At 44.9% G+C, this 25,824-nt stretch overlaps 1 protein-coding gene across 1 annotated transcript in view; it reads left to right on the plus strand.

The window, feature by feature from the left end:
• Positions 1–25,824, plus strand: part of LOC146789729 (chymotrypsin-like elastase family member 1) — a 127,803-nt gene that overhangs the window by 51,359 nt on the left and 50,620 nt on the right. Inside the window, exon 4 of the mRNA XM_085632060.1 lies at positions 5,143–5,271. Coding sequence (XP_085488186.1) covers positions 5,143–5,271 — 129 coding nt within the window. The remainder of the gene's footprint in view (positions 1–5,142; positions 5,272–25,824) is intronic.

Below are 25,824 nucleotides of genomic sequence, written 5' to 3' on the forward strand. Positions count from 1 at the left end.
GTCACACCGTGTTCCTATTGGTGTCTCCAGGTGTTATCAGCAAGAATGATGGCTCACGTTCCGGAGCTGTGCCTCGATGGAGACTGCCCAGGAGCGCTGAATCAGAGAGTAACGTGTGTGTTCGACTCGAGTACTCCCTGCCACTGGTCTCTGTGTGCTCTGTGACTGCACGTTCTCCGTGTGTAAGTGTTGTCTCTGTGTACATTGTGTTGCATTATATAACTATGCGGTCTGACCCCTTCGCCACACCCACACCCCTCCACGGACGCCTGCACTTCATGGTTCGTGAAGCGGGCGCCGTTGCCGACGCTTCCTCCATGTGCCATGGTTCCCCCTCCCTCCCCATCCATGGCTTCCAGCGCGGGCTCTGCTTAATTTCACCCACAGACTGGGCTTTAGGCCATTTCTGGCCCATGAGACGAGGCGACTCTAACAAAGGCCGCATCTCCTGGGGTGCATTAATGATCCTCATGGTCTGCTTCAGTTCACACGAGCTGGCGCTGCGGTCACTGACTCTGTGCCAGTCCTACCTTCTGCTGAATCTAGAAATTCGTGATTTTTTTTACATACCGTCTTGATGCCCTTTTCATCCTTCTGAGGTCGATAGCATTAGCAGCCTTGCATCCACACACAATACTCTCACACACACTAGTTACTATCAAACACACACACGCTGCACACACTCACATCGGCACTGCTCACACACACCGGCACTGCTCACACACAACCAATGACACAGGCACTTCGCACACACACATCGGCACTGCTCACACACACCGGCACTGCTCACACACGCAGGGACTGTTCACACGCAACATCTCTCTCTACACACCTCACTCACTCTCTCAAGACCCCTCGCTGTGCTGATCTTTTGCTTCTGTGGAGAGGAGGGGAAGGTTGCAGGGGAGAGATGGATTTTCTTAATTCTGCCTCAAAATTGGTTACCTGTCCAACAACCTAAACTGCCAAGCTACATAAAAACCCCCCCAAAAAAAGAAATGTATGACCTTTTACATACCAAACAAAACATGCTTTATTTACAACAATTTGGTCCTACTAACTAAAGTCGTGGTCTTTTCGCCAGATATTAGAACGCTGCGTTTCAGCCATTTGGGGGGGGAAGAGAAAAGATTTTCTTTAAACGGTGCTCTAGTTTCACTCAATTAATGAGCTGCTTATTCCTTATGAAGGAAACAGATGTAGCGTTTGTGTCATGTGATCTCTGTTCTCATGGCCGCCCCGTGTTGCTGCAACAAAACACGGAAAGTCTGTTCTTTTTAATGTTGTTCGTGATTTTTTTTACATACCGTCTTGATTACATATAAGGCAAAAAAGTAAACATTCGCAGTATTTGTGTTTATCAATGGTGCCCTCAGCTGCTCAGTCGAGTACTTCTGCCCCCTCTATGTTTCCTCCCCAGCCCCACCTTCACTCCCTCTGTGTCCTTGCCCAGCTCCCAGTCCTCCCTGTGCTTGTCCCCCCCCCTCATGGAAGTCTGTAATAATACAGGTGTGCGGCACACCGTGCTGTGCTCTAGTTTCACTCAATTAATGAGCTGCTTATTCCTTATGAAGAAAACAGATGTAGCGTTTGTGTCATGTGATCTCTGTTCTCGTAGCCGCCCCGTGTTGCTGCAACAAAACACGGAAAGTCTGTTCTTTTTAATGTTGTTCGTGATTTTTTTTAAATACCGTCTTGATTCCCTTTTCATCCTTCTGAGGTCGATAGCATTAGCAGCCTTGCATCCACACACAATTAGGCCACAATTAGTTTCTCGGATTAGTGTTGTTCCATCGCAACGTTTTATTGGCGAGGTTTTATTCAAAGTGGACATTTTACACACAGTACCACCTAAAGAAGATTAAAGCGCTGTATACATTAACAGAACTAAAGCGCCACAGTAATACAGCACCATAGCGCGTTTTTTGCAATTGTGTTTCCCATTAGTGGTGTGATGTTTTAAAATATGCCACTCACAGCGTTGTTCAATTCAACAAATGCAGCCCTTGTATAGCAGCCTAAACATATACATTTTTGGGACAGCAAGGCGTATTTTTTTTATTTTTTGGCCGCTGTGTCGCTTTTAGACAGTGTCTATACTGTTGTGTCTGCTTACAACTCCTACTGGGATTTAAATCAATCAATTTGACTTCGCCTATTTGGCTAAACATAAGTGTCTATTATTTTACAGCCGGGCTCTACAACTGTTTACACAAAGTTTTCTGTACTTTGCTTTCATAATGCAATCTCCTAACTGCAGTTTGGTTGTCGGAGCAGAATGCATTTTTTAGGTGGATGCAGGTACTATAATACCCTGTTACGGCATGTTTAGGACGTTCCACAATATTATGTGGCAGCTGGTAAACATATGCCATCTACAAACTTCTTACAGGACACAAAACATCCCTCTAGCACTTTGTTTGTTGTTTGGAGGTGTATCTGTTACTCTTATCTATAACACCATCCACTGTTCGCACTTAATTAGCTGCTACAAGCAAACTGTTCTAGATAGTAAACCACATGCTGTGCCTTTCTTCGTCTCTATGATAGCTTTCAGTGTATTGTAAATAAACAAAACAGACTAAAAGACGCCTTGCCCACATCTGTCTGTTATTTCGTAGTTGTTTTATACATTACGTGTTAACTGTGTGAGCCATTTTCATGACACTTCCACTTTAGCATATTTTGGCGTATTATATATTTATTTAAAAATGTACCTTTTTTTTTTTACATACTTGGCGCTTTTGCTTCTGCTATCGCAGCAATAAATTTCGATTCGGTTTCACTTATATTTACGTGCTGCTTTTGCTGTTCTAACATTAGGTTACTGTTTAGGGCAACTCACAGGACATATTTAACTAGTGTTTGTTTTGCATGTTTATAAGCAGCGCTTTAAACGTGCAACTATATTTTTATACCATTTGTTAATAAATATTATCCCACTACACATATAACAACAAACAGAGGCAACAAATACCAATTTTTATTGATACCTTCTGCAATGTTTTACAAATAGTAGTGTACAAACAGATGCCCTTATGTGTATCTTATAAGTTCTGTTAAACGTTTCTGTGCGCTTTCTGGTGCCTTGCAGGGCACAGCCACATGCAGCATCTGCCAATTATTTCTTACCTACTTTTCTATTTAGTGTTCGTGGTGCTTTTACTTTATAAAGTGCGGCACTTTGATTTTTTGTATCCGTACTATTTTTATGGTTTACAGATACACATTATTGCTACCCTAGCTTATGCTACATATACTATTACACCAGCAAATATATTAAATGCAAAAGGTATAATACACATACTTACTCCACAGATACATAAAAAACTGTAGTTAGCTAACACATTCAGTACAGAAAACAACAAACAAATCCAGAAAAATATAAACAATGCCAAAATCTCTAACTAATGCGAGACCTATTGCATTGCAAATGCTTGTTAACTCATCCCACTAAAATTCTATGCGTTCTATCAATAATGTACATACAGGAGAATAAGTACCTCTTGTCTAAGTCAACCATTTAATCATATTCTGCTCTCCTACCTTGAGTCAAACTAATAAAATCACATTATAAAAACAATGTATTAGTGTTTTCCATATACTAAACAGATAGAACTACCTTCATAATTCATATAAACACGTTCCCCCCTAGTTGGTTACATTATTCATATCCTCTATCATAGTGTTCTTCCTAGCATATAAGACACTCCATAGAAAGGATGCCATTCTTACACAAATATCACAAGTAGGCAGTGTCCGTAAAAAAAGATACGCCGGTCGACATTGAGTGAACTATAACTGTTTTAAAAGACTTAAAATATAGTGCGTCCTCCACTTTTTATAAACTTTACAGAAGCAAACAACATGCATTGTACTCTGTGTCGAGGTACTGTCACAAGGGCATGATACTAATGTCATTTCTGAACTGCTCTACATTTTTCCTCTCTTGGGCACAGAATATTACCAGGTATTTAAAAAAAAAAAAAAGATGGACACATTGGGGCATATATACAAGAAAATGCCAGGGCGCTTGTCTTATACCAAATTTGGCAGTGCCACCCTCTGACAGTTTTAAAACGCAGGGATGCGCTGTATTTACAAAAATACGGTGCACCCCGTGTTTCCCCTAGTGCTGGTGCTAAAAAATCTGCCTAGCGCTGGCACAGGCACCCTGCCGCCATGTTGCAAGGGTGCCTGACTGCAGGGGTGATTGTTCATGTGCAGGAAGGTACGCCTTCCTGCAAATAAACAATCAATAATGGTGATTTGCTCCTCCTATGTGTGCTGCAGAATGCTGCACACATAGAGCAAAATACTCAGAGAAATTAATATTTTCTCCACGTATCGCCATTCTAAGACCAGGTATTCCATGGCCTTATTGGTGCTGTCCCAGCCTTGTAAATCTGGGGCAGCATCTACGAGCAATGGATGTTGCGGTGGAACGCCCATTGCAACACCCATTGCACGCCCCTTTCATGGTAAGTGGCGCATGAAAAGGGGCTGTATTTACAAGGTGGTGTTAAGCCACACAAAGTAGCTTAACGCCGCTTTGTAAATATAGATAAGGGCATATCGCCTTCAGAACGTCGCTAAAAGGGACTTTCTGGTGGCGATATCCCCTTATACATATGTCCCATAGTGTGGCCAATATAAAGGTCAAGCCCCTCAGTTACATTGCTTGACATAAGGAACCGGATTACGAGTGGAAGTTATCACACCCAATAAAATTGGACTCTCCAGTGTTTGGAATTTATTAAGTGCTATAATTTCTGCCTTTTCCAATTAAATGGGGAATGACATGCAGCTTCTGGTGCTTATTGAATCAAAACCTACATATACTGGTAAATAGAGGACCATTTCCCCTGCTAAATTCCTGCTGCTCTGACCATCTGAACTTTATCGGGGAATTTGGAGTTTAGCATGTCCTAATTCCGAAAAAAACTCGGAACTTTGACCCCTGTGCATACAGATGATTGCACACGGTGGGATTTTTCGACACACTAATCAGATTCTTAGCCTCTAGCTTTAATCATTGTATTGATTTTTTAAGACCGCATTGCAAAATTGATATGCCTATGAAATTTTCTTAAATGCAGATTTGTAAAATAAAATTGTAATGATGTCTTAACTCACTTTCAGCGAAGAAGTCTCGTATCGTGTGGCACTGGGCGAGCATAGTCTTTCTGAACCAGATGGCACGGAATATTTCGTCAAAATTAAAAACATAATCACTCATGAACTCTGGAATCCCAACTTCCTTGCAAATGGGTAATGTATGATCAATGTTTTAATGAACATTAACGCAATTCAAACAGGACCAAAAACGTGAACGCTGTGTCTGGATTTTATGACCAAAGCTTGCAATGTGCCAAGGTGACCCACCTAAAATTTCCAATTTTACTTGGCTTCTCTAACAATATTAAAACACCTGCAGATATCTACAGTGGGGGCACAACAGCATCCTCTAGACATGTTGTAGATGCATCCGCTAGACATGTAGTAGATACCGTTTCTAAACGTTGTAGATGCATCCTCTAGACATGTTGTAGATGCATCCGCTAGACATGCAGATTCATCCTCCAGACATGTTGTAGATGCATCCTCTAAACATGTAGTAGATGCATGCTCTAGACATGTAGATGCATGCTCTAGACATGTAGATGCATGCTCTAGACATGTAGTAGATGCATGCTCTAGACATGTAGTAGATGCATGCTCTAGACATGTAGTAGATGCATGCTCTAAACATGTTGTAGATGCATCCGCTAGACATGCTGTAGATGCATCTGCTAGACATGTTGTAGGTACATGCTCTAGACATGTTGCAGATGCGTCCTCTAGGCATGTTGTAGATGCATCCAAGTATTCCAACATAATTCACTTAAAATATGGAAACTTAATTGAACCTTATTAACATTAACTGCTTCACCCCCCGCCCCCATTTGGCATTATGGGAGACGTATGATAATTGAAACTCGTGTCACTCCTAACCAGTAAACCTTTGTATCTTTACTTTAGAACAGATTTTGCATGGCCAAGGTAATTAGTTCCCAAAACTATTGTCGCCGTAAGATCCTTTGTGAATTTATGTATAGAATTAAGGACCGAAATCCACTGGTTGGGTGAAAGTCAATGGTAGGGAAACAACTACACAAAGGTCATATTTACGGAAATTACGGTAACCCTGATGCAGATTAAAATAGTTGTTTCCTGTCAAACCGGGATTACGAGGATCATATTTGCAAGTTCCTTTGCCCAGGCGCATTTTAGAAGGAAAAACCTTGCAAAATGTACACAGGTGAAAGGATGTGGATGAGGGATAATATTGAGGAATCAATGAACTTGCACCTATTCCAACAGTTGTTCCTGAGATTAAGTTTCAGCATTGTTTGGCAATACAACCTCAAATGACCCCACCCAGCAGAAATGATGCTTTAGTTAGATTTGTTATGGTTGTGAAGTTCCCACCAATGTGGTGATGAAGTGTTTTAGCAGGTTGCTAGAAACAAAAAGAGTGTACCAAATTGCCATTGAGATGTTGGGCTTGTTTGATCCGTAAGAGATGGTGGACTTTTGGTACCTTCTTGAAGAGCGAGATAGGATTTAATAATCTTAATAGAACAGAGGGAAGGGATACACTCGATTCCTTGGGCTATTACATTTCAGCGAGAGCAGCTAGTTGCGCAATTGATCTGAACCGCAAGGATGAATACGGTGTTTGTGAGAACATGACGTGCCATCGATCTCGGTTGGAATTAACCAATCTAGAGTGTGACTGCTGTTGCCCGGAGTGGATTGGCTAAGCGGTGGCTGAAACAGAAGAACAGAAGAAAGGGTTAAGAAGTTGAAAAGGGCACTGGTCTAATGGATGGAGTTAGGGGTAGCGTGAACTTGACCCGAACCGGGTATCGGAGCGCTTTACATAGCACCACTTACGTTACATGAGGACGCACGTTCACTTTTTTGGTTAGGCACGGGGAGATTAAGTGATTTGCCCAGAATCACAGGATGTTCAACATCATTGCTGAGACTCAAACCCAGTTCTCCGGATTCAAACCCAGTTCCCCAGATTCGAGGTCGACCGTCCTAGCCGTTAGGCCAACTCCTCTCCCCTATTGACTTTAGCATCAATGTAGCTCGCTGTCAGTTTGGCAGCATGGGTATGATGCTTGAACGTATTTTGCTCATATTGCAGTGGATGCTATGCTCACGCTGAGGTGGTAGCAGTGTCGAAGTGGATGACCAAGTTGTTGTTGGAAGATTATAGTGTTGGGTGCATGGCATGTGCTGTAAAACAATTGAGGATACTAAAAAAAAGAGGTTTGTTTTGTTTCTGGATTGAGGATGAAGCAGCAAGGCATTATTCAACGTTTGAGTCTAGAGAGCTGTCTTAATATGTGGCCAGAGTTTGCTTGAGAAAGGGTTGGGAAGGAGGAACAAATTGTGTGTCATTTGCGCTTGGATGATAAGAGATTCTGAAAGAGAAATGATGGTGGTGTCAGTGGTGGTTGGTTATTCGAGCGGGGGCGGGTGTAACGAAAGCTGAGGAGGCCTCCCCTGCAAGGTACACAGAGGGGCCCCCATTCTGGATTTAATTCGGAGCTCTAAGGCCCGAGTACTGGGCGGAGGGGCCCCCTGCAGCTCGGGCCCCCCCCCCCGCACTGCAGGGGATGCGGGGGCCTGTGTTATGCCTTGGGTGGGCGTTGGGTTGGCCACTCATATACATACCTATACTCACCCATCAACATACTCACTCACACCTATCCATTCACAAGTGCGCACACTTACATCCTTCATTCACAAGCACATAATCATGCACAAACCCATTCATAGCATGCACACACCACAACACATACATTCATACATACTCACACACCAAACTTGTCAGTCGCCCAGTGATCTCGGGTGGCAGGTGGGAAAGCTAGGTGGTTCCTGGAGGATTGGGCTGCCTCTTCTCATTGGCTGACTTTTTTATGGGAGAGAAGGGGGCTGCCCCATACTTATCACAGAACGGATGGGGTTAATGAGTCTGCTGGCACCAGCCCACTGTGTGATGATCGTCACGGATGGACAGTCCACCTTGGGCATTTTCGGGCTTAAAACCAAAGCATCTAAGTCTGTCTGTGACAATCACCCTCGCTATAAGGGGAGGACCTCCAAGCCCCTTGCCAGGCTGAAGAGGTCACAGCCACAGGACTTTGAAAATTTACAGCCTGGCAATGTTTATCTCAGGCAGCCAGGCGCCTGCGCATTTAATGCATGTATAGCTCCTGGCTGCCTGACCTGAACATGAAGAGAGTCTGTCGGGCTGACCTTTGCTCAGCCTGACAGACACTCTTCATGTTTGTGAAAAAGGTAGGGGGTGGGTCCCAACCGCCCTTAAGGACGGGCTGCTACTGGGTGATGTATAGAGTGAAGTGCGGGGACTAAATCTTTGTGGGATGCCTATGGGGAAGGTTTATTTGTTAGTGACTCATGACATACAGAATGAGCATCCATAGAGTTAGGAGGACAGTTGAAGAAGATACTGCTTGTGATTCTTTATGTGGCTAGAGTGTTGAGTAGAATGTGTGGATCCGCAAAACGGCATTTCAAGTCCTATGAAGATAGAGGAGAGGTGTTTATATTGTGCTGAGGTAAAGAAGTAGAGGATATGTGTGAGAGCTGTCTCTGAGCACTGCACATTCCAGACTTGTAATTCTAGATGTTTGTCATGATGTTGGGTAGAGAGGAAGTTGGTCAATTAGTAGAGGGCCACTCTGTCATGTGAACTGGAGAAATGAGGCAGAAGGGAGACTGGGCAGTAGTTTATAGTCATTTATAAAAATATTGCTGAGTGTTATTAGATTTTCTATTATTAACACAAATAGGGCAATATTTTTGTAGACAATATTTAGGATACAACATTTATGCCAGACAATATTCCTACATTGATATTCCTGGTGCCATGCAGCTGGATGGATTGGCTTTTTTTTTTGATAATCAATTTTATTGTTTTGAAAACCAAACATCATCAAATCAACATGATACATTGAAGATGACAATTCGCCGCCAATTACAGCGCATACGTCCCGACTTCTTAAGGCACAAGTAGGTAGAATGATTATATACATTACTTTGAATACTCCATGGTACCCAGCCATTTACCTCACACCCTGCAGTACTTTTTGGGACACCCTTGTGCCTCGTACAAGGTTTTTTCCTGGGTCGCGCACCAGTCTACCCCCTTCGCCACCTCCCTGTGCAGGGTGGATCCGGACATTTCCAAGCCGCAACTATGTCTCGTTTGGCCATTACCATGGCCGTGTTGAAAACTAATTTTTTATTCCGGGACCCGTCCAGCCCACCTGTAATCCCCAGCAGAGTGTGTCGTGGGTCGTGAGGGACTTCCCACACCAAGGTTTCTGTGAGCTCCTCCTCGATATCACCCCAGAATCGCGCCAGATGGGGGAATGCCCAGACCATGTGGAAAAAATCAGCTGGGGCGTGACCGCACCTCGTGCAGGATGCGCTCGAGTACAGGCCCACCCGATTGAGGCGAAGGGGTGTTAAGTAGGCGGCGTGCAAGTAGTATAGTTGGATCAATCTGAGTTTGGCTGACGCAGTGACCGTCTTAGGCACCATAAGGGCATCACGCCAATCCTCATTGAGCGGACCCACCCATTCTTCCCATTGGCTTCTCAAAGTATCCAGTGTAGTGGGGGCGTTGTTAACCAATGTTCGGTAGATACAAGAAATGCCCCCTTTGCCTAAATCTCCCAGCATAGTCTGTGCTCCGGTGGGGCTATACTCGGGGATCCTGGTGTCAGCGGTGATATGCATGTGGAGGTCATGTCGCACTTGCAAGTATTTATAAAATTGAGATGGGTACAGGGAGTAACCGGTTCGGAGGTCCTGGAAGGAGCACATATGGCCGCTTGTCCACACATCTCCAAGTTGTGAGATTCCTATGAGATCCCATGGTCTAAAACCCTGCAACCCACTGACCTCTCGGAGCCAAGTACTATGCCAGAGAGGCGTGCACTGAGTCAGCCTGCGTGTCCAGTGAGTATGACGCAGTGCAGCCCACCAGGCCAACAGCACAGAGCGCGTTACTTCTGGTAACCGGGATGGAATGGACCCCCCATACATCAATGATTGGATTTTGGACAGACCCAGTTCGCTCAGTTTGAGCCGGTAAGCTGGGCCCGACCAGCCCCCGTTGAACCCATTGTGTATGACCAGGAGGCACGTAACCAGGAAGTACAGCTATAAATGCGTCATCCCCATCCCCCCCATCAAATGAGGAATCCGACATAGAGTCCAGGCCAGACGTGGCCCCCCCCTTGAGAAATTTGGGGCCATACTGTCCAGTTCACAAAACCAGGCCCTTGGAAAACAAAAGGGGGTGTTCTGGAGGACAGATGGGTTGAGAATTGTAGGACAACTCCTAAGTAAATGCGGGGTCATAGATTGTGATAGAAGAATAGGTGAGTCTGTCTATGGGATTTCAGAAAGAATCAGAGGCTGAAGGATGAGTAAGATTAGTGTGGCTAAGGAGGCATATCTTTTAGAGATTGTGAAGGTGAAAAGGTAAGCAGAGGCTCTGGTGCTCAAGACGCCCCAATTGTCGCATTCATTTCCATCACAAAAAAATGGATTACTCCACACAATTTGCCCCAAGTTCATTGGTACAGGGTACATTTTAAGAAAGCCTGGGCGGTGAACTCCACTCTGTTCATGGAGTTTGTGGAGTTTATCACGCTCCGCAGAGCTTGCGGAGTTATGAAAAACTTTTTGTCATTTCATGGAGTTCCGTAGCTTAACTCCGCGAAGTCCGCCCAGGCTTAATTTTAAGCTCAACAAGGTAATCCCAAGTGCCTCAGATCCCCATACATTCCCCAATTTCCTTTGAACACATCACTAAATGTACTACCTCCTACTTCCACTTCATTCCCACACCCCACTGTACTGATAATTTTGTGAACTAGACTGCCTACTGGCCTATCCATTCTCACAAAACATACATCTCCAACCATTAGGACACTTAAAGCTTCTAGAAATTTCTAAAGATCAAACATTTCAAACTGAGTCTCTCCCCTATGACTACAATCTGATCAGTTCCCACAGCCAAGTCATTCACACCAAAGGCAACCCACCCTGACTTTCTGTATGCTCACCCATCTGTAACTATATCATCCATCACATTAATAGCATTCCATTCTCCTTTTTTCCATTGGCTCCTTAGCCCACAATGTCTTAACATGAATTCAATAAGAATGCCATCCAACAAAACATGCATGGTGTTCTCCTTTCTCAGTCTCTTTCTAGCTATCAAATTCCAGCCCTCATGATGCTGTTCCTGATTTACACAGTGTCACCCAAATATTCACTTAAAGGCTGTACACCCTAGGCATCCTGTTCCCCACCAAGTCCTAGATCTCTTCCAGTTTTTGAATACTCAGGACACAGATGCTAAAACTCCTCTGCAAATATAAACATGCATTGGTAAAGGCAGCAGGTCTTGTTTTTTCCATAGTGCATACACAGACTGACGATCCTGTTGGCAGATATGCATGCATGGAGAGCATAATTAAAAGTGACACATACATATGCACACACAACACAAACTGTCCCAAAGGCACCTAGACAGCATGTACTCGTGCACATACACACAGCACATACATGTGTGCGTGTCTGTGTGTGAATGGCATCTGCATGCACAGATCATGGAGCACACTTTTGCACAGAGTTTCCATTGATTTAAAGAAAATATATTCACCTTGATCATGAATACATGGTCATGGCTGCGAGAGAGTGTGAACTTGGAGGCCTACCGGATGCAGGTCCTGTGCTCCTTCTAAGGTCTTCTAATGGAACCAGGCATTGATGTCTTTGCCTGGCGTTATGTTCATGGAACTTGGCGCATTTTTGGAACATCCAGATTCATCCATTAAGGAAAGGAAATGATCCGGCAAATGTACAGGTGCTGGAAACATTTGATAAGGGACAACTGTGATTCTGGAGATGGACAGCTTCTTTAGCAATCAGAAAATGTAAACATGTGCAATAGTGCTGTGGGCTCATCCAAGTGTGAAAGACACTTCACACAGTCAGTAGTTGAAGGGAGCTTGCCCAAACCAAGCAAAGGCTGAAGTGGGTGGACCTAAACGCCTCTCTGTTCATGTTCATGATAAAAGGTTTTTGTCAGCGTCAGACTTAAAAAAAAAAATCCCTACCTGTGAGAAATGTTGGTTGAGGGGGGTGTAACCACAATACTCGTCACTTAACGCTCTGGTAGCTTGCCACAAAAGTAGTCAAGCTTAAACTTGGAGGCAATTTTTTAAGTATTTATACAGCACTGAAACAATAATAAAGTGAAAATACACCACAAGAAAAATCCCACACTAATTTAGAAAAATAGAGTAACGTGCAATACGTTATTTGACACCCAAATGACAGAAATTCAATCAGTAGAATCGGAGATATAAGTTTTGAAAGCTTTTAGTGCAATCTAGCACCTAAAAAATCACAGCGCCAACCACGGGCTTTGAGTCGAGAGAGATTGGGGCAAAGTCGAAAGTTTTGGCCGACCGTGGTGAAGCTCAATTTGGATATAAGAAGTAGAGTAGGCGCTGTCTGTGCTTAACTACAGACTCAGGAGAAATTTCTAAGAAAAATGTCTGAGAAGGTTAAGTTCAGTGGGGCAAAGCAGCTGGCAGTGTCTGAGAAGGAGGCGGCGTCATCGTCAGGGAGCTGTTGGAGAAAGCTGCAGTGAAGATGTTGTCGTTCGGACGTAGTCTCTTTTTTGGATGTTGAACATCTCTAGTGGGGCGAAGTTGCAGGCTGTATCAGACAAGGGCTCCAGGAGGCTGTATACCCTTCCAGAAAGGAGTCACTGAACTTGATTTGCTGCTACGGAGAAGAATGTAGCAGGAGCTACCACCAAGTCAGGCCTACCGGCGATGCACCTTGGGCGGATCGGCTAGTAGGTAGGTCATAGTCTGCTCTCAGTTCTCAGAGCACTTTTTGACAGATCATTTTGCAAGTCCAAAGTTTTAGATTTTGGCTGGTTGGGTGCATTTAGCACCACTTCCAAGGGTCCAGAACTGGGGGTCACCACTTGGAGGGTCAGGAGACACTTCAGCTGGGTCATGGTGTACTTTGAAAGTTGTTGGAGCATTTTGTGTCCCCGTAGCTCTGAACAGAAGGCCTGCAGATATCCCTTGGGGTCACTCTGGTGGTCCAGGTTTCAGCCAGAAAAGCAGGTCTCAAGCAGCAGGGCAGTCTCTGATGGCACAGGGCCAGTTTCAGGCAGTAGGGAAGCCCTCTTGGAGCAACAGGGCAGTCCTCTAAAGTACACAGTATGCCTCAGCAAATAGGGCAGTACTCTGAGGTCCAGAAATGAACTAAAAAATTGGTCTGAGGGTCCTATTTTTATACCTGTTTCAGTTGTGAAGTGTAAGAAGTTTCCAGAGTCAAACAGATGGCTCTGGAATTTCCTTTCTCCCTGCCCTGGTCCCAGGATGTCTGGCATGACAAAAGGCTAGTGTAAAGTCATTTGTGTGTGTGTGCCAAAGGCATCTCCTTAGAAATGTAGGTGGGGCTGTGCATAGCTCCACATCTCCAATTCTGTCAGGATGGTCCATCTTGATAGCACCTAGTCCCCTTTGTGGATTTTCTTGGAGGAATACACAAAGGCCAGCGATCAACTACACCTACGTCCCAGACAGGCAAATATCCTGTATTTCTCCATTCCTGTGTGAAGAGGCAGCCCCCTAAAAGGGGATAAATCAAGCGAGAGTCGCTGGGAGAGTGACATTGAGAGCTCCCGAGGCCACGAGAACACGGAGAGGCAAAAGAAGAACCAGCTGCATGCTGTTGGCCTGAGACGACAGAGGCTCGGCAAGCGAGAGAAGACCCACGTGAGGTCATGCTTGACCTGCTGCTGAAACAGACTAGCCTACGGCACTCTGGAGGGGAGGCACTGGACTGAAGCCTGGAGATTGAGGGACCCCAGAGCGGACTGAGGTGCTGAGAAAGGAGAGTGCCCGGAGTGGTGCTCACGCCGGGCCTGAAGGGGTCGACTTGAACCTTGAAATTTGACCCCAAAACTTCAGCAGGAGTGAAGCTGAGACCGGCGGGACCAGAGAGGCCTGAAACTCGAGGCGAAGGCAGCGAGAATTTGAAAGTCGAGGTTGGGAGCACCACGTCCTCTGAGGCCTACATCGGGGTTAGTCTGGCTGCTGCAGGCTGAGTGCGAGACTTAGGAGGGAAAAAATGCGTCCCTGCATAGAGGGGGGAGGAAAGTTATCGGTGGAATTGGAGGCAGTGAAGCGGACACAGAAGTTCCCAAAAACACGCTTAGGTGATGTACTGGAGGCTTGTGACACATACGAGTGCTGGGCGAGAGGCGGGGCCCATGACCTGCGCAGTTAGGCCAAACTGATGGTTATGGGGCACAATTGAGAGAAGGTCTGGACCGGTAAGGCAGTATAAGTATCCATATGCCTCCAGAGCGCGGATCTAGGCGGGCCAGCTGCTAAGAGGAGGATCCGGACCTGGACATGAGCAAGGGGTGAACGGGCCCCCTCCTAGGATCTGCGCTAGAGGTGAGGCAGCTGAGGAACAATTGAGTTCACCAAATTACTAAGGGTGATGATGGTGGGGGAAACATACAGATTAAGGGGGGGTCCTGGTGGCTGGACGTCCTAACCGTTTGGGCCCATCATACCGCCGGTTGCACTCTAGATTTAAGTCTTCAGGGATCCTTTGGCCGGAAAAGATATGGAGAGTATGGAGGGACTGGCAGGAACTTGGACTTCCTTTGCACGACCTCACGCCTATTAATGAGTGGCAAGATGCCGAAACCTAAGGGAAAGGTCGGGAACGCTAAGCCCAACACACGCAAACCTTCCCCTCAGCCCGCAGAAAAAGATGGCAGAGAACCCACGGACACAGAAACCTCACTGCACACAGTTCTAGACAGAGTACTCGCTACGGTAGCAGATACTAAGGCGGCGTTGCAACAAGATATAGGGGCGATATTGTTAGGACTGGGTCTGTTGCAGGCTGAGCACCGTAAGCTGTCCGACAGGGTCAAAGAAGTGGAAACCACAGTGGCTGAACTTCCAGAACACAAACAAGGGGCTTTGCGATTGGACGACCTCACATCGAGAGTGACTGAGCTGGAGCGACGGGCTGAAGATGCTGAAGGACAGAATCGAAGAAACTTCATCAGGATAGTGGGCATTCCGGAGGGAATGGAGGGCACGGACATGCTGACGTTCCTAGAGAAATGGCTGAGAGATATAATACCCTCTGACTCCCTCCCTAAACTCTTTGCATTTCGAACACATCAAGTCACTGGGCGTGTGACTGTTCCGGGGAAACCTACGTGACCAGTAGTCGCTAAACTTTTATATTATAGGGACAAGGATTCAATACTACAGCAAGCACGCGCACACGGGCCATACCCCCTGGATAATAGCAAAGTATTGATGTTCCCGGGCTTCACAGCCCATGTGCAAGCGCAGCGAGCATCCTTTATAGAGGCCAAGAAAGCCCCCCGAGAGGCGGTTTGCAGTACTCTCAGATCTTCCCAGAAAAGCTCAGGATTATTCTGGGTGGAGCTACACATTTCTGCAACTCACCTGATGAGACTTGGTCTTGGTTGGAGGCGTATAAAAAAGGCACTTCCCTGTCCAAACCACAGCAGGGCCCCCGGGGGACGAAACGTGTAGCCAGGAACAGACAACAGCGCTCCAGGAAGGCCAGTGCTCTACAGAAACTCACAACCTCTCAGACGCAACAAGACAGAAAAGCATTGTTGCAGGCCGTGCCCTTGCTGATGTTGCCTCAAAAATTAGACCGACGACTAAACTCTGAGCAATCTACGAACTCAGAGGACAACACAGGCAATGAACTAGACCTGCCAAAATTGACTCCTTGCTCGGCGGATGACATTAACTAAGGATGCTGATAATGGGAGGATTTTGCTTCTTCAAGTGCATGAGACACTGAGGTTCTATACACCGCGGTTTTCTGGGGAGAAGATAGGGTGGCCCCCCCACAAGCTGTGGTACCAGGGCGAGATCAATACCCTTCCAAGGATCTTTGACTTTCCCACCCCCCTCCAGAGTGTACCGCCTGCGGAGCTGAAGGTGGTGTTCTAACCGAATTGATGTTTGTTTACAGGTTTGGGCAGCTGGCCGTTGCCAGACCGCTCTTGGGACAGGGAGTTATAATGTTGGGATTGTTACTTGCTACTCTGGGGTCCTCCACACATGACACAGTTCGAGGCCTGTTGGTGGGAGTTGGGGGGGGGGGGGGGGGACGGCCAGTGGTGGTAATGACCAGTCATCAAGGCCTAGTAGAGGATTTCAAACTGATATCCTGGAACATTCAGGGCATGGGCTCACCATCTAAGCGCTATAGTATACTAAATTACATTAGACGTAGAGGCGCGTAGATAGTGATGCTTCCGGAAACCCACTTGATGACAGAAGTCGCCAGGCTTAAGCGTAGATGGCGGGCCAGCTGTTCGCCATGAGCTACTCGGCATATGCCAGAGGGGCCCTTCTATGGATCTAACCCGGTACACCCTTTCTTGCAACTGATAAAATCATTGACACAGAAGGGCGATATGTACTGGTGAAGGGGAGAGAATTAACACTGGGGAGCATATATGCCCCGAACCAGGATCAAGCTCCGTTTCTACTACAGCTTTCTAAACCATTGTCAGAAGTGGCTTCATGTGATCTATTCCTGGGGGGGATTACAATAGTGTGATCGACCTAAACATGGATAGATCCACGCCACCTCTATGGGGTACAGCAGCAGCCATGACAGCTAGGGGCCTACTGGAGTGAATGTCTGGTTGGGAACTCTTAGATATATGGAAGAGACAAAACACATTAAGGAGAGAATACTCCTTGTATTCCCCTCTTTATGGCTTACATACCAGATTGGACATGTTACTCTGTTCTAGGCAATTAGTATCTACCTTGACAGGGGCAGAATACTTAGGGTGCTCCATATTGGACTACAGCCTTCTCCTTTTGAAATTTGCCCCAACTCCAGAGAAGGCACCTATTCCACTATGGAGATTAGACCCCAACTTACTTGAAGACGGTTGCTTTAGGCAGCTATCTACAGCCATATCAACTTATTTTGCATGAAACCAGGGCACGGCGAGCACCCTCGTGATAGAGTGGAACGCATTTAAGGTGGTGGTGACTGGCCAATGCATGGGCCAAACGGTGGGCGCTAGACGAGAGATCAATCAGGAGCTCCAGTCATTGGAAGCACAAATTCAGACACTGGATAGGGTCATCCAGAGAGATGAAGATAAGAAGCGTTTATCAGAAATAAAAAGCAAATGCAATGAAACCTGGAATGGATGAGACTCTTAGATTCACACACATATCAAGAGAGACAGCAAGTGGAAGGTGGGAAGGCTGGGAAAATGCTAGCATGGTTGATTCGGCCTGAGATCAGGGGCTCGCTGATCCCGAATTAATTAACATCAGAGGGGGTGACGATCTCCTCCCCCAAAATATTAATGACATTTTCAGAAACTATTATGTCAAACTATATAGCAATCCAGGGGAAATTCACGAAGAAAGCGTATTGGCTTACTTGGGAGGGCTTGAGACTCCGGAAGGTAGATCGGGAGGCACAGTAAAGTCTAGGGAGGGCCCCTTCTACACAGGAAGTAAGTTAAGCAATTAAATAAATGGCCAGAGGGAAGGCACCAGGGCTAGATGGTCTCCCTGCGTATTTCTATTATACTTATGTAACACTTTTAGCCCCCCATCTTGAGAAAATGTATGCTGCGGCAATTCAGGTGGGCTGCCTCCCAGACTCCACCAGGGAGGCGTTGGTGGTGCCTCTACCCAAGAATAAATCGGACTCGGCGGGTACAGCTGACTTTTGCCAGCTGTCAATGCTGAACCTAGATTTTAAATTGCTTAGCAAGGTGTTGGCCACTAGACTTGCGCCACACATGCAGGGTCTAGTACACACAGACCAAAATGGTTTCATCCTGACAAGATCGACCTCTAACGGCCTGAGTAGATTGTATCATGTCTTATTCCACGAGGACCTAATGAGGTTCCTGGATGCCATGGTAGTAGCGGTCAACCTGGAAAAGACCTTCGACTCACTACGATGGGACTTTCTCCTACAGGTGATGAGGAAAATGGGCTTGGGAGACGAAGGGCTGCCATGGGTTCGCTTGTTATACTCGGACCCAATGGCAAGGGTAAGCACCGGTGTCCTCCCCTTACCCCTTACACAGGGGGATCCGACTGGGTTGTACACTGTCGCCACTGCTTTTTGTTCTGGCGATGGAACCCCTAGCGGAACTATTCAGAGCTGAGGGAGGGAATCTTGGAATAGTACTGGATGGATTGATGCATATGATTTCATTATATGCAGACCACATTTTATTATACATCTGGGACGGACCGCAGGGTATACCGAGAGCGTTTCACTTTTTAGAGGAGTTTGAGAAGATATCGGGGCTCCGAGTTAATAGTCGGAAGACTCAGATATTCCCTGCCAGGCGTACACTGGCACGGCCCATTGACCTGCTGGTGGGACCCACCTAGCTCCATCAAATATCTAGGTATTCAGGTGTTTCATAACCAGACAAACCTACTGGAGGGGAACCTGGGCAGGGCGCTCCATGCATTAAAGGCAAATGTGACCTTCTGGTGTTCCCTCAAACTTTCAGTTATGGCCAGAATAGCGCTCTCCAAAATGGTCATATTGCCAAGGCTGTTCTACTTTTTTACAAATCTCCTTGTGCTGATCCCCAAGAAATGGTTCAGGGACATGGATGCCTTATTGAGGGAGCTAATCTGGGTTGGGGGTCAAAACAGAGTGTCTCTTCTGATCCTAAGACAACCCTTGACAATGGGAGGATTGGGTGCTCCGGATTTCGAGGCCTATTATCTGGAGGCACAACTTCAATGGTTGGCACAGTGGCTAGACGGGTGGGAGCTGGAGACACTGGTATTACCAGGGCATCCCCCGCGGGGTATTACTTCCAAGGATGCTGAACCCCAAATATAAGATCAAATATATGGGGGTGCTGTTAAAAGTAGCCCTGCAATGCTTGGATAGATGTACGAAGTGCGGAGAGGAATGCCCCTCTTTGCACCTGACTTACCCATCATAGGACTGCCTCGGATAGGTGATGTCTCCCCCTTCACGCAAGCTCAATTGAGGGAGTGGGTGGAGGCGGGAGTGACCACAGTACAGGACTGTTATGAGGATGGAGAATTACTCACCTCCCAGAATTTCTGGAATATCACGCACTGGCTCCGGGCCAGTTCCTTGCATACCATAATGCCCGGGGGACTGGGCCACCCTCTAGGGCAGAATCCCACGGGAGCCCAACACAGACCCGACCCTGCAGGCAATGGTGACGCTGGGCTCTGCCGAACACCTCGTAAAATGGCTGTATGCAGCAATAATGGAAATGACGAAATTGACCCCAACACAACTGCGGGAGAAATGGGAAGACCTAGTTGGTAGACCCTTCCCCAGTGCAGAATAGAGTAAAGCCTTGAGGAGTCCTAAGATCACCTGAAATGCCAATTTTAAACTCATACAGTTCAACATATTACATATGACCTGCCACAAAGAATTGATATTATGTATGGGGTAGAGGACCAGGTATGTCCTAGATATGTGGAACTAGATGCTAATTTTGCACACATGAGCTGGAGTTGTACAGTTATTCAGACGTACTGGCAAAAAATCACAGAAATGCTGAATGGGGTACTAGCATGCACTTTGAAGTGCCGCCCTGAAGTTTCCCTGTTAGGACTCTTTCGGACGCCCAAAGCCAAAAAGATTGGGCACGGGTTTGTTGATCTAGCCCTGCTTTTAGCCAGATGGCAAATCGACCTTAGATGGTGCACTACAGTGGACCCCAGAGTGTTTGACTGGGAGAAGGATGCATCAATTTGGGCCAGAGCTGAGGAAAGAGTGCTGAACAGAGAGGACAGAATAACAAAAAGGCACAAACCTTGGCTGGACCATGGGCTGAAGTGATGAGGGCCTGAGAGCTCTGAGGAGCCGGGGAAGATGAGAACCCTGCTAGGGATATCCTGCCCGCAGTAGACAGTGGTTTTGTCTCTGGCCATACCTCACCCACATAGAAGTTGAGGGGAATGTTACACTAAGGAAATAGGATACACAGACAGATGGGTTGTCAGTGGGGGGGCCCCTCGCTTTCTCTCCCCGCTCAGCCCCTGTCTCCCCCTATGGGTGGGTAAGAGACGGGACTTATCAACAAAATAGCATCGTAAGGAAGTACGTGAGTGTTGACCCCAGGATGAAGTAGCTGTTATTTGTTTCATTAGTTTGTTATAATCAGAAAAAGCTAGATATTAGAAGATATTAGCAAGCACTATATACTCCCCACATAAACCAAATCTACAACAGGAACATGTTTAGTGTCTATAAGACATAACATACTCCGGATTGAAGGTTTAAGTACTGTAAATGGAAACAGAGCTAAATTTTGATGTATCCGCCTTTTGTTCTTTTGTTTTCCTTGCTGTATGCGGAACAATTATAATGAACAAATAATTTACGCTCATGTACAGGAAATTGTATGGTAAGATGTGGATAATCAAAAAATGCTAATACAAAGGATGTTTACAAAATAAAATGAGGATTTCAAAATACAATTCTTTAGACAACAAGCATGACATCTCAACCTGTTCCCAAACAAAAGTTATCACTTATTAAATGTAATAAGGTAATCCAATGTTATCCTGTCGGAGAGGTAGGCTTCAAAGCAGTGAAAAACGAATTTGTGAGTTTTTCACCACCAGGACATGTAAAAATGTACAGTATCAGTCCAACATTTTAACTACCTCCACCCTGCCCTATGGACTATTTAGGGCCAACCCCAGGGGTGACAAATGTATTAAAAACTGAGTTTTAGGCTTACCAAAACTTTTTCCCAGGTTGAATTGGCAGTTTGAATCTGCACACGGGCTGCAATGACAGGCCTGAGATGTGTTTTAAAAAGGCTACTTTAGTGCACAGTAAGTGCTGCAGGCCTACTAGTAGCATTAGATTTTCTGGCCACAGGTATATGGAATGCCACTTTACTAGGGACTTATAAGTAAATTAAAATATGGCGATCAGGTGCAAGCCAAATGTATCCTGTTTTAGGAGGTGAGCACAAGTTGTGACCAGAAGTGGTAAATTGAACAGCCTCCAAAGGCCAACAAAAATAAATTCACCAAAAGAGGAGGGGAGAAGGCAAACGTTTGGGGAAAGACCACCCTAAAACTGACAGGTCTAACACTACTGCTTATAAACATCAGTTTTTATTCTCTTATTGAATGTAGACTCTGATAAATCCATTTACTTTACCAATCTTATGTTGAATATTCCCTCATTGGACACTTGAATGGACTTTCACAGACACTCCTGTCTCTTCTCTGACTACAAGGTCATAATCTGTGTTGGATTTCAAGCACTCTTGCAAAAGAATTTGACATTTTGAGTTCATGTTTGAGCACACCTGATGGGTATGCTAATTTCGCTGGGTAAATGTTTTCTACGATGGGGGACTGTAGATCAGGAGAACATATACCAAAATAAATATTGTGGCCTAAATATCATCCTGTTGTGTGTAGATTTTCTATTATGAACTCCAATAAGGTGATGTTTTTGTAAACGATATTTACGATACAAAATTGATGTCAGATTATAAACTGACTACGGTACCACACCTGATGGGGTTTAGGCCCTCTGCCATGGAGGATAAGTGCTCCGTGATAAAGTGTGAAGCCCCAGGGAACACATAGAAGCAATGTGGAATTTGAATGTAACCACTCTGACACAGGTTTTAGACACCTGGGCCCATATTTATGAAGCTTTTTGGTTGTTCTTGCATCCCGCAAGGTGACACAAGGACAACACAAAGTCTGCATTAATATTTACAAAGCCACACAAGGCCTGATTTATGTGGCCTTTTGTGGCTTTGTAAAGAAATATAATAAGGCAGATGTTTGAGCTGCTTTAAGTTATATTTTAACTTAGGAGGCGTTCCATGGGTGCAGCATGGGCATTCCTGTGCATACAATCAAGGATTATGGTGCATTCCCAGGTTTACAAAAACTTGTAAACCTGGGAATGTGTCAAATGATGCCTTCCCAAGTGAGGCATAATGAGGATGATGTGTCTTCCCTAGCCCTGGAGCATGCAGATATATTACACCACATACAGGAGCTGCAATCAAGTATATCTTTATTCTCCAACCTTCAGTCACACACTGCACATTACATCATACTTTCTAAAACCACACTCTAACACCTACCGGCATAGCACGCAGTTCTTGTTTAAAGTTCACCTACAACCACGAGGGTCCTAGTGTGTATAGGACCACTATGCTACAGAGAGGAAATATCTTTATTTCTCCTTGTTATGTCCTCTTTCCATATGTGCTGTATAAACATAGAGGAAAATGCCTCTAAGGATGGTTTTGAGCACCAAAGTGTCCCTTCCTGCACAAAAGCAAATGTAATGTAAGCACTCTTGCACTATTGTGCAAGGGTGCCTACATTGGCGCTAGGCTGAACACAGTGCACCAACGCAAGAAGAGAGCAGAAATGCTCCACAAATTTGTAAATATGGAGCATTTCTGCCCTCTCACATTTTACTGAAATGCTGAAAACGGGGTTTTGGGTTTAGGTAAAGGCGCCAAAGGGAAAATTTACATATGTTATTGAGTCCTGAATTTATAGATCAACGGTGCTATAAGGTGGGAAGTACCGCCTGACTTCCCAGAATTATGAGCCTCAGCTCAGTACAGTTATGAAAGCAATCCTTAGCACACGTACTAGTTGTATACAGTAAAATTGTAACGTGTTTTCACAATGCAATTCAATCAAGTGTGCAGAAGAAATGATTTAGTCTTTTTCTTCCAGATGGTTCTTTTATTCATTGGTAGTCTTCTCCGTGGTTCATAACAGCCAGCCAACACGTGTTTCGTCGCAACAAGGGAATGTAGTCCCGCGACTTTTTCAAGGCTGTGTTTGCAAAAGAGATTACAGAACTAAATTGTCTCTTTCTTAAAAAACATGTTGTACTTAATGATAATGTCACAGCAACACGGTAGTGGGAAACGAGACCCAACGAAAAGTGGGTGAAAATTCAATCCAATTGATAAAACCAATGTATGACCAACGACAATATCACCATGCATAGTGAATTCATAAGAAGAGCAGAAAATCTATGATTCTAATCACGATGGAGAGAGCTGTTTAAACGTGCTTGGGTGAGGAGATACGCCGAATAATAAACGAATCCTACATGTGAACGACACACCCACGTGAAGAGTGTCAAGGTTAAGTGAAGCGGGTGTGATTCGGTGTGTTTAAGTTCTAAGGAGTGTGAATTCGCGTATAATCACGTGAACAAAAAGTTTTTTGTGCCGTATAATCGTGTCTTGATGGTGAACAAAATTTATAATGAGCGGCATACGATCATAACTACCTATTCTTTGCTTGATAAATATATCTGGAAAAATGAAGATATCTGTATTAAACTGATGTTATAGCCACAGTAATTATATTAATAACGAAGATTCGGAGTGAAAAAGTAGATATTTAAGTAAAAGAACCTACTTAGTAGGTGGTGATAATTCCAAACCACCTATGGTTTCTGCGGTAATGGCGTCACTTGTTACTTGATAATATAATCCTTGGTGCGATCCTGTTACTTTTCAGTACTGCGAAAATAAATTACAACCTAATTATCCATAGTCATAATCTCCATTCAACTAAGTTACATATGGTATGCGGTAGTAAACTAGTGGAGCATGACGTTAGTGCATAAATAGAACAAATACGTTTTGTTCTAAAAAACGGACTTGTTAAGTAAAAATGTGGCGGGGGACTGTACACGTACCGATATAGGAACGTAATTTACTTTTCATTCCCCCTTTTTTTTATATTATAAAACGAGTTGCACCCCTGTCCGGTTAATTGTATAGTTGAGAAAAGTCCCTTGGGGCAAACGCTGTTTAAATTGCACCCATCGGAAGCAGTGCTCTTGTTTATATGGGAAATATCGGAGAACGTGTGGAACAAAACAAGTTACACACTCAGTAAAATTGTATTCAGGAAACTACCCATTCTGTTTCTCACGGAAGAGAAATATTAAACTAATTACCGTATCGCGTTCGGCAATGCTTACCTTATTCGACTGAGAGTAGACCCGTCGTGACGCCCGTCCCTGGTTTCCCGGTCTCGAGTGTGTGCATGCAGGAGGTTTCCCTTACTTTTTTATTTTGGCTTGGGAACCGGTAAGTGTAATCACGTGTGTGGTTTGGTCTCGTCCAAACTCACGTACCGTGATTAAAAGAAGGACTAGAGATCAGATGGCAAATACGGCGGCCATTTTAAACGTGTTCGATCTGATATAATGCTAAGAATCAAAGCTTGTATGAAAGACAGGGAAAAGTGCACCTGCCTTGTGTTCGGTGAAAAATTCATTCATAGCATATTGTTCTCTCCATCTATTAGATTCAGTACAGAGCCAGTCCACGTAGTAACGTGAAAAGCGTAAAAAACAATAGGATCTTTGGTACACGATAAAAATAAATATCATACATATATACAATTTTTAAGAACATGTAATAACAACTGTGCATTGAGAAGAAGGTTGCTAGTTGGAAAAACGGTCATGTCTAATGCATAAATGACGTAAAATCTATTTAGATCTGTCATCTGTATTTGTCAAGATCAAATTCTTTTTAATAGCAGTCGCATATGTTGTGGTATGCTTGGTAAGGATAATTCTTTTGAAACCTCTGTACATTTGGGTTCAGGCAAGTAGGAGCCTGTGAGTCACTCTGTGTGGTATAGTCCCTCAAATCTAGACAGTGGGGGTCTTAATTACCCAGAAAGTAGTGTAATTCATGATCAATATTAAGACCCTGTTCTACACTATGCATTTTTAAAATCCAATGTGCCTCTCTTTGTCTTAGTGTGAGTTCTCTGTTCCCTCCCCTGGGACTTCTTGGGACATGTTCTATTCCGTAGAATTTGAATGTACGGTTCAGTGTTTGAGCAGGACAGATTGACATGTGTGCTGCTAATGGGTATCTCATGTCCCCTTGTTTGATTGCCCTGGTGTGCTCACCTATGCGTTCCCGCAATGGTCTGATTGTGCTACCAATGTAGTATTTTCCACATTTGCATTCAATAATGTACACCACAAATTTTGTTAGGCAGTTGATGTTAGAGTCTATTTTATATCTTCTGTCTCCTGGTCCTGCGAATTCTGTCTTGCGGTCATCAGCCCATTTGCAAGAACTGCAGTGACCACATATGTAAAAGCCCCTTGAGTGTTGGCTTAACCAATTAGTTGTGGTTATTGGTTTTGGGTAGCTTGGACTTAGTAAGTTCCTCAGTGAGACCCCCCTCCTGAAGGTTATGTCAGGTTTGTCCGTTATAAACTCCTTAAGAGTGTTCTCCGCCTTAAGTAGATGCCAGTGCCTGTTGAGGCTTTTTCTCAGGATTACTGCCCAGTTGTTGTAGCCGGTAATCAATCTGATTTTTTGGTCATGTTCTTTCTGTTTGGGTTTGTCCCTCAGGGTTTCAATTTGGGTGACTTTTTCTATTCTCTCTTCCGCTCTAGTCAGTAGAGACTTGCTGTAACCCCTCCTTTTGAATCTGGTCAGTACTCCTTTTTTCTGAGTCTGAAATTCATCATCCCTACTGCAATTACGTCTGGTTCTGATTAACTCTCCATAAGGAATTGAGCGTATTTGGTGAAAGGGATGTGCACTACTTGCATGCA

The sequence above is a fragment of the Triturus cristatus genome, chromosome 10, assembly GCF_964204655.1.
Source record: "Triturus cristatus chromosome 10, aTriCri1.1, whole genome shotgun sequence".
Classification (NCBI taxonomy): Eukaryota; Metazoa; Chordata; class Amphibia; order Caudata; family Salamandridae; genus Triturus; species Triturus cristatus.